General features: G+C 39.0%; 1 protein-coding gene across 5 annotated transcripts in view; it reads left to right on the forward strand.

Annotated features, from left to right (window-relative positions):
• Nucleotides 1-14,634, forward strand: part of PIK3CB (phosphatidylinositol-4,5-bisphosphate 3-kinase catalytic subunit beta) — a 90,037-nt gene that overhangs the window by 53,895 nt on the left and 21,508 nt on the right. For all 5 annotated transcript variants that reach the window (XM_033068581.1, XM_033068583.2, XM_033068582.2 and 2 more), the window contains 9 exons: nucleotides 748-973; nucleotides 3,630-3,853; nucleotides 6,509-6,691; nucleotides 6,943-7,113; nucleotides 7,572-7,649; nucleotides 10,112-10,363; nucleotides 10,681-10,777; nucleotides 11,554-11,684; nucleotides 14,549-14,602. In XM_033068581.1, the coding sequence (XP_032924472.1) occupies nucleotides 748-973; nucleotides 3,630-3,853; nucleotides 6,509-6,691; nucleotides 6,943-7,113; nucleotides 7,572-7,649; nucleotides 10,112-10,363; nucleotides 10,681-10,777; nucleotides 11,554-11,684; nucleotides 14,549-14,602 (1,416 nt within the window). The remainder of the gene's footprint in view (nucleotides 1-747; nucleotides 974-3,629; nucleotides 3,854-6,508; nucleotides 6,692-6,942; nucleotides 7,114-7,571; nucleotides 7,650-10,111; nucleotides 10,364-10,680; nucleotides 10,778-11,553; nucleotides 11,685-14,548; nucleotides 14,603-14,634) is intronic.

Here is a 14,634-nt window from a genome sequence, read left to right on the forward strand (position 1 = left end):
TCTCTAACACACTGGTAGTCTATTGTTTGCTGGTCTAACATTTCTCTGATTAGATTTTTAGTGCAGAAGTGACAAATTGGCTCCTTTTTCTGTTGACTGGCACCAAAGATAATTGCTTTAAAAACTACGTCTGCCTCTTCTTAAAGGTTTTGTACAAATTGGAGCGTGACTTAAAATGTGAGGGAATATCCAAATGAAAGGAAGGGGAGAATGTAAGGAAGTGACCACAGATACTTAAAACGATCTACTGTCCTTTGGTTAGATAATGGCCATGTGAGGACATTGTGAAAAGTTACTGAGGAATGAGGCAATGAATGAATTACAACACAGACTAACCTACTCCTAATATAATAAGTGATATCAAGTGATAAAGAATTTAAAAACAAATGTGTAAGTGACAGTAGTAACAGAATTGAACTAAGCTGTCTGGTTTTCTTACTGCTTGTGGCACATGGAAACTGGACATGCCATAAGCATGTACTGTTGATATTTAGCTGTTTCCAAAGAGAAGGAATGCTGATGCCAACTACAGAGGTCTGTCGTGGAACGCACTCAAGGTAGAGACTAGAAGTGAGAGAAACAAACATATAATGATGTCTAGTGATAAAAATGAACCAAGTTACCAAACACATTTCTTTTCTGTTTTTTGGGAACATAAATGGAAACATGTTACCTTCAGTGCCTTAAGACATGTCCCTGTTTTTAAAAAATGTTTTTAAAAAATGTATTTCTTTGTTTTTATTGCAGCTGTTATGGAAACAGGCACATTCCTACCCACTCTTTCATCTCCTTATGGAGATTGACTCTTACATGTTCTCATGTGTGAATCAGACTGCTGTACATGAAGAATTAGAGGATGAAACACGGAGACTTTGTGATGTTAGACCCTTTCTTCCAGTCCTTAAACTAGTGACAAGGAACTGTGATCCAGGAGAAAAGTTGGATTCCAAAATAGGTGTCCTTATAGGCAAAGGTATTTCCATTTAATTTTTTTTTAAATGAGGGTAAACTTTGTTGTGTATGAGGGTCTTAATGGACAGGTAGGACTGGATTTATTAAAAAAATAAATTCAGTATTTCCCTTTGTCAAACAAATACTGATATAGTTGGAAAGAATTTAAATGCTCAAGATGAAACACATGAAAGTTGTTTAAAGCTACTTTCTGTATTGCATTTCAGTGTTATATTGCTACATCAATCAGAAACAAATTTTATTTTGTAGATAAGGAGAAATATATATTATTATTATTACTAAGTGAAGAACAGTATAATCCTTGAGCAGTGTTATCATAAATAACCTACCAGCAAACTGGATACTCAGAAGGAACTAGAAATTATTATGATTTTATTATATATGGTGTTTGAGTTGGTTAACAATGATTCTTGTTTTTGCTCTCAATTGTGACACTGATTTTCATCGAACAATGAAAAGCTATTTTTAAAGGTTTCACAGTAACTTATTCTTGATGTTATTTTAGAATTTTCAGCTTTCAAATCTACTCTACTTGGTTATACAATCAAGATTGACAGGGTCATATGAGGTCATACCACTTGTTTTAAAACAATGAGCCATTGTTAGGTCTCTTATAAAGACTGCAGGTTTTGTTTAGATTTCAGCAATACAGTGTCTGCCTATTTGTTAGAGCTGACAATGGGAACAGTTGGTCAGTTTAACCATTCAGACAGATCCTGACAGATTCACAGAGATTCACATTCTGTGATTGAATATTTGGTTTATCAGAGCTATGTGAGACCCTGCCTTATGCAGTCCCTATTCTGTACCTTAGCAGAGAAAAAATGTGTTCTTGTCAGAGTTTCTAAACTTAGTGCTTTGTTCTCAAAAGGTGCTGGGTGCTTTGTGTGATTTGGACAATGTCCTTCAAAGTGCACAAGTAAACATAAAGATACTTGCAGGCCCTACATGTCCTGAAGTACCAAAAAGTCACCGCTTTCCATTGTATCCTAGGAACGTGGGGTGGTGTGGGTTGAAAGGGACCTTTTTAAAGGGCATCTCTTTCCACCCCCCTGGCATGGGCAAGAACACATTCAACTGGACCAGGTTGCTCAGAGCCCTGTCCAATCTGACCTTGACCATGTCGAGGATGGGGCATCCACCTCCTCCCTGGACAACTGATGCCAGTGCCTCAGCACTCTCCTTGTAAAAAATTTCTTCTTTCCATCTAATCTAAATCTACCCTCTTTTAGTTTAAAAACTCCTCAGAGCTTGCTTTTCTCCAGGCTCTCTCAGCCCGTCTCCATTGCAGAGGTGCTCCAGCCTTCTGAATCTCTTTGTGCCCTCCTCTGGAGTTTCTCCAGAAGGTCCTTGTCCCCCTTATGCTGGGGGTCCCAGAGCTGGGTGCAGCACTGCAGGTGAGCTCTCAGCAGAGCAGAAGAGAGGGACAGAATCCCCTGCCCACCTGCCCTCACTGCTTGTGGTGAGGTTCAGGACACACGTTTGGCTTTCTGGGCTTTGAGTGCTTATGGCTAGGTCATGTCCTGTTCATCCTTGCTCGTCCACCAGCACCCCCAAATGCTTCTGGGCAGGGCTACTCCCCATCTGCTCATCCCCCAGCCTGTGTTCATACTGGGGGTTGCCATGACCCAGGTGTGGGACTTTGCATTTGGTCTTGTTGAACCTCAGTGGGGTTCCCAGGTGCCCACATCTTGAGCTCGTGCAGGTTCCTCTGGCTGGCATCCCATCCTTTGGGTGTGTCACCATGCCACTCAGCTTGGTGTCATCTGCAGCTCTGCTGAGGGTGCCCTCAGTCCTGTCCATGTCATTAATGAAGCTATTTAATAACACAGGTCCCAGTATACCCTGAGGGACACCACTCACTTGTCACTCATCTCCATTGGGACTCTGAGATGTTGACTGTGACCCTCTGAATGTGACCGTCCAACCAATTTCATACCCACAGAACAGTCCACCATCAAATACATCTCTTTCCAATTTAGAGACAAGGACATCATGGGGCCCATGTCCAGGGCCTTACAGATGTCTGTGTAGGTGACATCCGCAGCCATCCCCTTGTCCACTGATGTCACTCAATCACAGAAGGCCACCAGGTTGGTCAGGCAGGACTTGCCCTGTGTATTCTTTCATTACATGTTTTGGAGAAGGAACTTTACTGGTCTTGGATTGGTAGACATTTCAGTCATGTCATTTTGACTTGAGTAGAAGATTTTCTTTTTTGGCTTTTAAGCAAAATTTTAAAGGATGATGTCATTTTTCTGACAACCCCATAGCTTGCATGCACTTCTGCTCTGTGGTCTTTATGATGCATTTACTATGCTTTTTAAAAATTTACTCTTGTGAGGAGAGACTTAAAACTTTCCAAACTACCTTGAACTCAGGGTAAAGTTGGATTTTCCACTTCATAGTACCTGAGAGATACATTGGTTCTTGTTCAAAATAGTGCTCGTGCCAGGTTGAGTGGGAATTGTCCAAGTAACTTTGGAAGTCCGCTGATGTCCAGGACAATGTAGAACCCAACTCAACTGTGAGCACCCATTTTGGATGAGATGTCTGAAGGAAACTTGTGTCATCCTAACTTACAACTAGTAATGGTTTAAATGGGGTCGGCAGTCTTTTACAGCTCTGTATCCTTTTGCTTCCTTTAATTCTTTCAGGTCTCCATGAGTTCGATGCCTTACAAGATCCTGAGGTGAATGACTTCCGAGCTAAAATGAGGAGAATCAGTGAGGAAAAGATTCAGTCACTTGTGGGTCTCTCCTGGATGGACTGGTTGAAGCACACTTACCCACCAGAACAGGAGCCTGTTATCCCAGAGAGCTTCCAAGATAAGCTCTACAGTGGAAACCTTGTAGTGGCTGTTCATTTTGATAACTGCCAGGTAGGAATGGTTGTTCATCATGTTTCATGAGCTGTTCTTGATCCAGGTCTGAATTGGCATGGATTACTCAAGGATATAAATGAAATAGAACACTTACATTATGGTGTTTGCTTTAAAATGCGAAGTCTTTCACCAGGATCCTTGACTCTTGAAAGAAAGTGAGGATGTGAGCCTATGGTTAATTGAACTTTTAAAGTCTAATTACAATTCAACTTCTAAAGGAGAAATGTACAACTTGTATCTTCTATATTACTTCACATTTTTTAAAATATAAAACATGATTCAAAGTTGTCCGGACTTTTTTTGGCTAACTGTTCCTGTGTTTCTTCACTTACATTCGGTTTTAAGCTCAATTCATCAGAGATTGAAAGTAATTGGGAGGCACCATATTCAACAAATTTCTCTGTGTGTGACTCACTGAACATCCCTGGGATTGATCTGCTAATCAGATTGAGAAATATATTTTTTTTAAAAAAAGAAGAGTTTCCTTTACCAGAAGTGCACATAGAAAACTAAGACACTGAGACTTAGTTCCTTTTTCATTTAGGCTAGCAAAACCATAGTTTATTTTTAAAATAAAACCCCCTTTAGTTTCTACCAGGAAAACCTGAAATGTTTTAGCATCAGTTTTTATGGTGTTGATGTTGCTATGACCCTGCTTGTGTCCAGTATTCCCATTACCATTTTTTTCACTCTGTTCTTTTAGTTTGCTATGAATGATTAGCATTGAAACCTTAAAAATCTTACAAGTGTGTAAATACATCAGGCTAGATTTGGTGTCCAGGTGCAAGAGGCTGATTTTCTAATGATTAATATGATTTTAGTTACAAAGCTGAATTATTTCTAGCACTATCCTTTTAAACTTTAAAGGTTTAAAATGGTACACACATCTGCCTCTACATTAAATTTGGAGGTGAAAGCTAAATTTGATCAGCAGTAATCCCAGCTGATGTTGGATCCACAGGTATTTTATGACAAAACCTTTTCCAGTCCTCTTCAGCTTAGCAGAGAACGTGTGTTGTCCAGGAGTGAGATTATCTTCAGCCCTTGATTAAATGCTGCATCTATATGCATATGCTGACAGGACAAAAGCAGTGCAAAAGTTCTTTCTGGTGCAGAATGTATTTGCCTGCCACTATAATAGCTTAGGCTGCTGACATTTCAAATGTTTTAAATGCTTCTGCTGCCAGCTCTGACCTTCAGAACTGTTAACAGTTCAAATCTGAGCTGCTTTTTAGAGCACTAAACTCTGTTCCAGACTTTATTCCTTGCACTGAGCTCTGCAGTCATCCCAGGAGAATGAAAAAGGAAGGTGTGGGGTCTGTTTTGTCAATCCTTGCAGCTGCAAGACTGAGAGAAGGAAATATTACAGTACTTTTTGTCTGGAAGGTGTGGGTGAGCTGTAAAGGCTCCGTGGCTGTCTCTGGAGCAGGAGGGACTGCTCCCTATCTCTGTGACATGTCTGTTAGGATCATCTGGGGAGCAGGACAGCTGTCAGAGAGCACCAGCTTCCTGGGAAGAAAAAGTGTTATTCTCTGTCTACCACTAGCAGTTATGACAGGAGAAAAAAGCCTTCACACTGTGGCAGCTTTCTGAAAGGGGAAGCTGTTGTGAACCAGGCAGAAACTGAGAAAGCACAGAATTAATTTAGTGTGACTCTGCAGAGTTTGCTTGTTCCATTGGGGCAGTTGGCGTCTTACCAGTCTATATAAATAAAGCACAAGTTCAAAATAGTCTAAGCAGACTACACTTCACATTTGTCAATAACTGGGTTTAGGATGCTCACATCTTCAGAACTGGGCGTGGTTTTTATTGAAAAAATTAAAACAACAAAACCCCAGGACCTCCTGCATCAACCTTTGCAAATAAACCTGTATTAAGCATAATGTGGTAGATGAAGAGAGACGAAAGATTTCACAGAAGATCTTGTACTTTAGGAACTTGAAATTAATTTAAACGTTCTTTTTAATTTACAAAAGAGAGCAGCTTCCTGCCTTCATCTTTTTTAGAACACATTAGAATTAGAGACACTTTGGAAATAGGTTGATAGCCTCTAAGGGTTTTAATTAAAAACTTTCTTGAAAAACGCAGTCTTTCCATGTTGTGTTCAGAATGCTACTGGTGTTGGCTGCTACTTCTCTTTTCTGCTCTCCTACCAATGTGGTGACGGTTTTCTACATAAATCACATTCACAGTTTCTTCTGTTTTCTTACTTGAAACTTTTTCTTCTGAGTTCAGTGGTACTTAGAAAGAGGATAACTTGCTAGTGACCAGAAAGATAAAAAATTAACAGATTTAGTACTGCTAAATACTTTGAAATGCATTATGGTTTATTGTCTCCCTCTTTCAACATTCCAAAATACAATCTTCTAGATCAGTATATTGCTCTAGAAGTCTTTAAATCACTGCTAAATCAAATAAAGGCCTATGTTTTTGAAAGTGCTTTTGATAATATACATTTGGGAATTAACATCTTGCAGCTTTTAGGTTATCTGTTATTTTGATTACTCTAAACATACAGACTTTAACTGTTAAAATAGTCTGGATTTAACAGTTATTATTTCTACCTCTTTTATTGTGTGTGCTACAGTTTTAGCCTTGTGTGTCAGCCTGTGACAAGTTTGACCTTCAGTATTTCTGTTTGTGTTTTGTTAGGATGTATTTAGTTTCCAGGTGTCTCCTAACATGAATCCCATCAAGCTGAATGAGCTGGCAATCCGAAAACGTTTGACTATCCATGGAAAAGAAGATGAGGAAGTTGATCCTGCTGATTATGTGCTGCAAGTTAGTGGAAGGCTGGAATATGTCTTTGGTGATCACCCATTAATTCAGTTCCAGGTACACAGAGTTTTTTTGGAACTTGATGTAACAATTCCCTACTGCCTTGGCCAAAGGTGCTTCCTCCCATCATTCCCATCCCATTACTGAACAACAACATCTCCTTCCTCGTGTCTGCAGCCCACTGCAGTTGTAAAACACAGGAGCACCATTCTCTTTGTATGCCTCTAGTGAATTCTTTGTTTCTTTGGTTTGGGAGTTGCTGTAGAAATAGTATGCTGGCTGCTGAGAGCTATTTTCTGGGCTTTCAGTATATCCGCAACTGTGTGATGAGCAGGACCCTTCCCCAGCTGACCCTGGTGGAGTGCTGCACCATAAAGAAGATGTGTGAGCAGGAGATGATTGCCATAGAAGCTGCCATAAACCGAAAATCCTCCAACCTTCCTCTTCCTCTGCCACCAAAAAAAACTAGAGCAACAACTGTAAGTTCATGGGGAGAATGCCTGATACCCAGAGGGAGCAGTGACTTGTGGGGTATAAATCATAGTGTCTGGGATTTGTGCTGTGACCATGGGGCTCCAGTGTAGGTCACCTGGGTCCACTCAGAACCTCCTTGGTTGGGAGATTTACCTCAGAGATGGAAGTGTGGGCAGGTCTTTGGTCTATTATACACTCTGGAGTTATGCAGAATGAACAATAAATTTTGGATTGTCAGGATGTAGCACGTGATGTTCTCACCCCCAGCTCTCCTCCAACTGACTTTTAACTTTGTCTCTTCTTGTAGCTATGATAACTAATTTATCTTTGAAGATTTCAAATTTTGATTTTTAATTGCATTTTTTGGTTTGTATTTGAGATTTTTGCTTAAAATTCTTAGCTTACAAAATAGGTCTCACTGTTACAGTGCTGAAGAATGAACTTGTATCTTTCTTTCTCTTAGAGTGTGTGGGATATTTCCAACCCTTTCAAGATTATTCTATTAAAGGGGAATAAACTAAACACAGAAGAAAATGCCAAAGTAAGTAACTGTGTCTGGTATCAGAAGACATTCTGTATTGGTCAAAATCTGGCTTTATTGCTAAAATATTCCTTTATTACCTGAAGATGGCTATGTGCATTGGAACATTGCAGTCATTGTGGCAGAATGATATAAGTGTTCATTGGTATTTGATTTTTTAAAAAATGGTTTCTCTAAAGTGCTGATAGTGGTGTGAAATAAACTCATTTAAAATAGATTGTCATGAACACCTGACACGAGTGAATTAAATATCAAATTATTAAAAGTGCAACATGGTATTTTTGTAGTCCTAAATATATTCTGTATGTCTAAACTTGGATTGTGTGCTTCTTTACAATCTGTCTTTTATTTTCTACACATGAGGAACACAAAGCTGGAGTATCATTTCCTGTAAAAATATACATGACTGGGCTACTGACTGCTGTACAGACCACAAGTTGTTAACACGTGGGAATTTATTGCACAGCTACTTTAATGCCTTAGAAAACACTTGCAACAACATTAAACTCCTTTATTTTGTTTAAAAATCAGTAGATTGTGTAGTCACTCCTGTAGGTAAGGAAAATACCCACTTAGCCATTGATACTTGCTGTTCTCATGCTTTATTCAGGATATTTGGTGCATTTTTTTCATTCAAAACTGTTATTACAACCTCCTTGTAAATTAGCAATCCTACATTTTGGTCAACACCAAAAAGAATTTCTACATTACAGATAAATGAGCCATAGTTACATTTTAATACCTGAGACACTGTGGAAATGGATGGCTGCAAAACCAGATGTTTCCCTCTTCTTTGTCTAGACCATTATTTAGCTAGTTCAAATGTCTTCTTAACTCTGTTCTGTAGACTCTTAAGTTTTCAAAAGGAAAGATAAAAGAGCTGGGGGATTCTGGAAGCAACATAGCTATCAGGAATTTCTAAGGTGTTTTTTTGAAGCCTAGAAAAGTGACTTTTGGTTAATATCAGTATGCTTTTAGGGGAAAAACAATCAAAGTGTTTTCTAAACTTGAGAAGAAACAGGAAAAACGACCAGTTCTTTTGTATTGGCACCTGTGGGCACCATCTAAATGTTATTTAGTATTTTGAATGCTTTTTAGTCTTGAAAAATTCAAAGTCCTTTGGGTAACATAGAACAAGAATGAATGCAGTGACCCTGCAAACCTGTGCATGTTTCCCTGCCTTGTCTGTCTACATGTTACAAAATTGTCACTATTGAGAATGTATTTGTTTTCCAGTCCTGATTCTAAGGCTATTTAATTCGCTGCCATTGTTCCTTTAGCCCCACTGTGCTGTGGATAAGCCAATATTCATCCATTTCTGCTGAAACCACCACCACCAAGGTTCACAAATGCAGTGTTTGTAGTGGGGAACAAAACATTTGTCAGCTGGGTAGCACTGCCCCAGAGTGAGCTGGGCTGGGGACGTCCACCTAGGGCACAAGTGACCTCACCCAGCAGTCCAGCACCCCATTTTCCAAATACATGACACTGGAAATTGCTTTTCTTTTGTCTTGGTCTTTGGCCACCCCATCAGTATACACAATTTCATTTGTAAAAGAGGCATGTTAGAATGAAAGGAACAAAAATGGGATCCAATCCCTTATATTAACAAGATCAGAAGTCATAGAATTAGAGAGGTGAATTATTTTTTTTACCCAAAACCACTGTCAAATTTGATATCCCTCTCTTTCCTTTGCAGTGCTCAGCAATAGCATGATAGTTTAAAGGGAATGTGGGGAAGGTTGATTCAGGAGCAGAGGGAACCTGAAACATCAGCTCACTTTTACACATTTAACATTTATCATTGAGAACTTCTTTCTGGTGTTGACCAAAAGAATGTATTTGTGGATTTTTCTCTCTGTCTCTCTCTCACTCTCTCAGTGGTATTTTGGAAGGCCACCTGAAAAAAGTTGGCACATTTCACTCTGCAGTTTTCTGTATATGTACGTTATTGAGCGAAAATGTAGAAATGGAAAAGAAAAATATCTTAGCATTGACCTGTAATGAGTTTGATTTCAGTGCCAGTAATTCCAGCTTCTTTGTCCAGTTGTCCTTCTCCTTTCCTGATCCTTATTTTCATTGTTCGAGATACCTGGTTTTATTGGTTTCTCGGTACTAAAGACAAAACAAACCCTGCAGATCACATGCATTGTCATTATTATTACAGGTGACTCCTGATGTTAGGGTCAGCAGTGTTGCCTCTATACATTTTTAGAAATAGTTTAGATAGAAAGTGAGTTTGTTCTCAAGCTGAAGAAAACCCCAAATGGTTCTTATTTAGAAGCACAAATTGGTTCTACCTGGAGATTTTAATTTGTATCCAGAAAATTAGTCTTAACTTCTTCATTCTGCTTAGTTGTTTGTTTGATGAAATTCATTTGTACATATGTTTTATATATCATTCTATGCAGAATTCTGTAGGTTCTGTGACAGGCTTAAAATCTCACATTTCTTTCTGGCAGGTTCATGTTAGAGCCGGTCTTTTCCATGGCACAGAGCTCCTTTGTAAAACTATTGTGAGCACAGAAATATCTGGGAGAAGTGACCACGTTTGGAATGAAGTGCTGGAGTTTGAAATCAATGTCTGTGATCTGCCCAGGATGGCAAGGCTCTGCTTTGCTGTTTATGCTGTCATGGATAAGATGAAAACTAAAAAATCCACCAAGTCAATGAATCCTTCCAAATACCAAACCATTAGGAAAGCAGGAAAAGTGGTAATTATTTAATTTGTTTTTCTTGAGTGATCTCCTAATTATATCAAAGTGAGCATCCAGAAATCTTTCCTTATTCTCACTTCAGTGCTCAAGAATGCAAAATGAAAAGATATTAAGAAGAGCATATGTACTAAGAATTGCACGTCTTGATATGAAAACTTTTGATACTTCTCCGTGATTAATTCCTTATCTGAAAAGTATGACCATTTGAAAAAACCCCAAACCACCCTCTCAATTTTATGTATTTTGTAGTGTTTTCTGTGTAGTGACATTTGCTGATATCTCCTTTTGCATGTAACAATTGTTTCCTTTGGCAGCATTATCCTGTAGCCTGGGTAAATACCATGGTGTTTGATTATAAAGGACACTTGAGGAGTGGAGAACTGGTACTGCACAGCTGGTCATCATTTCCTGGTAAACCTCATCTTTTCAGATTTGGGCCTGAGGTGTTGGAGAGTGTGGGATCCAATAGCAGAATATTTACTGTATACATGTTCAGTTCTCTTGTAATAATCTCTTTATTACTTGTAATTTTTATATGGATAAATATAAACATTTTAATCTCTTTCCTGAAAGTACTGTTTAGCAGGAAAGAGGAGGAGCAAGAGTCTGCTTGGAAGCAGTGTTCTGAAAGTTTCATCTGTTATGGAAGGGAAACCACATAAAATAGATGCATGCTTATATCCTTGCTTTTAAGTTACAGTTTAGGTGTCATTTGGTCCCTCTGCCAGGCACCCCAAATTGAATAGATTAGTTACAATGTAAGTGATAATATTTGCTTTAGCAAAAGTTGTGAATTAGAATTTTGTCTTTTTCTCTGATATTGAGATCAATTAGTGGCAGTGTCTGGAGCCTCCCCATCCTGAGGAATGCTGTCCCAGCCTGGCTGGCCTGAAGCTCTATTCTCCATTTGATCCAGAGAGTGTCTCCTGCTTTGCAGAAGCTGCAGATCTCACTGGGATTTGTTTCAGCATAGGGATAGCTCAGCTTCCCTGGACTGTTGTGTTTATTTAAGGAAATCAGTTTCTCATGGGTGATAAATCCAACATTTGGGAATGTAGGAGGTGGCTTATACCAGAGCATTGCTCTAAAAGTGCTGTGCAGCAAAACAAGTTCTGTCCATTTTACAAGGAAATGATTTTTTGCTGCATGCCTGGTCTGTAATATTAACTGTTGTGCCTGTATTTCAGATGAACTTGAAGAAATGTTGAATCCCATGGGAACCGTCCAGACCAACCCTTACACTGAAAATGCAACAGCTTTGCACATCAGATTTCAGGAATATTCAAAACAGCCTGTTAATTACCCTCCCTTTGATAAGGTAAGGGATGACCTGAAGAGCAGTCCTGAATGTTTATGTGGAAATAGCTGTTTTTCCTTTCCTTTCAACACTGCCTTTTCCAGTGAATTCCCCTCTTTCTGCCATTTACTCACCACACTGCAGTTTGTTAAACTTGCACCGCATGAGTGGCAGTGCTTGACTTCAGGGTCTATTTTGAAGATGTACACTTTTAAAAGTGGTCTGTACATGGTCTTTGGAAGGTCAAAAGCAAATCATTTCCCATATATATAATCCTACAAAAAGCTGAATTCATCTGCTGTTCTGGAAACCTTCAAGCTGTGCTTGCCTGTGATCTATAAAGATCCGTTCTTTCTTGGTCCAAATGTGTTATGCACTCTTTGGGACACTGCCCTGTGAGCTCAAGTCCTTTAAAGGATAAATGGACTCTTAACACCATGTGCAAAGGGATTTCTGAAGGTCTACTCTTGGACTAAATCCACTGAAATGGCCCTTTAGTTTTCTACAGATGAAGATAAGAATCTGTCTAGAGAGGAAGTGTATATTTGGAATACATGTGGTTACTTCTGTGAAGGTTTGATGGAAAGTTGTTCAGACACAAGCAAAAAAAGCTAAGACCTGGAAACAGGTAATGAAGTAAGTCTTAAAACAGACTGCTAATGATACATTATAAAAGTCAGGCTTAATGCATATACGCGTTAATCTGAATTTTGGTTTGAGGAAAGTCAATGACAACCTACAGAAATTGCCTTGTTTGGTTTTTGATTTTTTTTGTTTGAGGATTTTGCACCTTGGGGGAGCATTACCAAGTTTTATCATCTTTTTCAAGGGTAGATTTGAGATTTAAGGTTCATAAAAATGAAATCAGGTTACAAGACAGGGTTTCTTTTGTTTCAGTTTGGGTTGATAGTGTTTCCCCCTCCTTGTCAGCACAGTACTTTTTCTTTTATTCAAGCAGCAATGGAAATACAGTAAGAGCTAAGCCAGTACTGACCAATTGCTGCCTTATTTATGGCTGACCCATTAACGCTTCATAGTGGATATATTTTATCTGGTTTTGGTATTGCTTTATTTGTAATGCTTTAAGTTTTTTGATCATTATACTTATATGTATTTAATTTCTAAAGAAAAAAATTGATGTACATATTACAGACAGGCTAAGTAAAAGTGTGTATCTTTAGTAATAATGTATTTGTTCTGGCTCTGGTGTTTCTTTTCTTTGTCCCTGCAATACCAAGTTCACAGAAGTTAAAACCCTGGGCTGAATGTAGCCAGTAGATTTTACTGACTGACACAGGAAGTGTAGTGACATTAAGGTAGGGTCTAGTGGTCTTCATCCCTTGTAACTTCCAACTTCATTCAACATAATCTCCTAAAGATTCTCTTGATTAAGGTTCTATTGAATGAGGAGTGATGTTGCAGCAGCTGGAATTACATCATGGATCTGTCTCACAATGCTCCAGCTGAGACTTGCTTGTTCTATGGCTGCTTCTCATTTTCCTGGTAGTGTTGCTGGTTTCTGTCAAGAAAACAAAGAATGAGATGCCAGATTTTTGTTTTGAGAAACATAATGTGCAAAAATAGATTAATCTTTTTGATCATATCATCAGCCTGCTTGCACAGTGAGGAACTGTTTGGGGCTGAGAGAGCAAAAGTACCTGGACCATGGAAAAGAAACTTGCCTGAGACAGGAGCCATGTGGTCCATGGCCAATGCTGCAGGCGCATCATGGGGCTCAGGGTTCACTCAAACAAAGCTGGACTTGCAAAGACTTTGAAAGTTTATTTGCAAACAGAGTAACTCTGCAAAGCACAGGGAGGCAAGAATCAAACATAGAAGTAGGACACTGTGGTTTTATTTATGCATGTTTTACTCACAGTATGTAAATAAGCTTTGTAGCCAAGCAGCAGATGCAATACAAGATATTAGTGAGAGTTTCATACAGAGAAAATAAATAAAACAAGTTAGGATTACTTTCTAAGAATTTTAGCTTCTGGGTATTTATGCTCTGCTTATTGCAGTCTTTTGTTGTTTCTCATGTTGTCTGAGTAAAGGCAACACAAGTCTTGCTGGACCTGGTGGTGCTGTTGTATTCCTGGGTGATGGGAGAGGCAGAACTCTCAGGGAAAGAAGATGCTGGAGTTACTTAGACTTTTTTCTTTATTGAGATTTTATTTTATGATTTGTTCCTCGAAGCAGTAGCACCTGACAGCTGTAGATACACATACCTGGCCAGTTCAGCGTTGTAACACCTGGCTTGGTTGCAGTAATGTGCAGAATGCACTTTGAAGAGCTACATTTACTTCTAGACTTAATTCTCCCTTATGGGCTATTGTGTGAGCTTCAAAAGCCAAGTAAAATGTTCAAAAGGAAAAAGAAAAGGAGGGGACATCCAAGATCTAGGGAAGTATCTGGACACTGATTGAGATCATATGGGCAGTGTGAGAGCATGGTGAAAGGACTGGGCTCTTATTGGGTTTGAGGGCTGGAAGCATGGATCCATGGGCATGGAAACAGTGCCCTTGGAAGCTGCACAAGTAGAGGTGAGAAAGCAAAGGATGACTTAGAATTGAGGAATTGGCTTGCTGTGGTGAAAAATAAGGAGAAAATGCAGAAACAGAAAGCAATGAAGGCTGTTTAATTTAGCCCAAGAGTGATGAAAAAGCAAATAATTGAGACCATGATGAGCACTGCTGTTCCTGGTCTCCCTAGTCCTGCAGATGAGAAAAGGGACACTGCACTCAAGTCCATTTATACCACTGGATATACAAAACTGCCTAAAGATAGCAACATTTCCTTATCTACTTCATTTCTGTAATGCTTATTTTAGGAATGCAGTCAAATTTGAGGTTAAATCTGATGTATTTAAAATCAACTTCTTGCAGATACTTGAAAAGGCAGCTGAGATTGCAAGAAACAGTGACAATGCTGCAATGGCGGTGAGCATCATCTAAAGACTATTTCAAAATTA

The sequence above is a fragment of the Catharus ustulatus genome, chromosome 10 (assembly GCF_009819885.2).
Source record: "Catharus ustulatus isolate bCatUst1 chromosome 10, bCatUst1.pri.v2, whole genome shotgun sequence".
Lineage (NCBI taxonomy): Eukaryota > Metazoa > Chordata > Aves > Passeriformes > Turdidae > Catharus > Catharus ustulatus.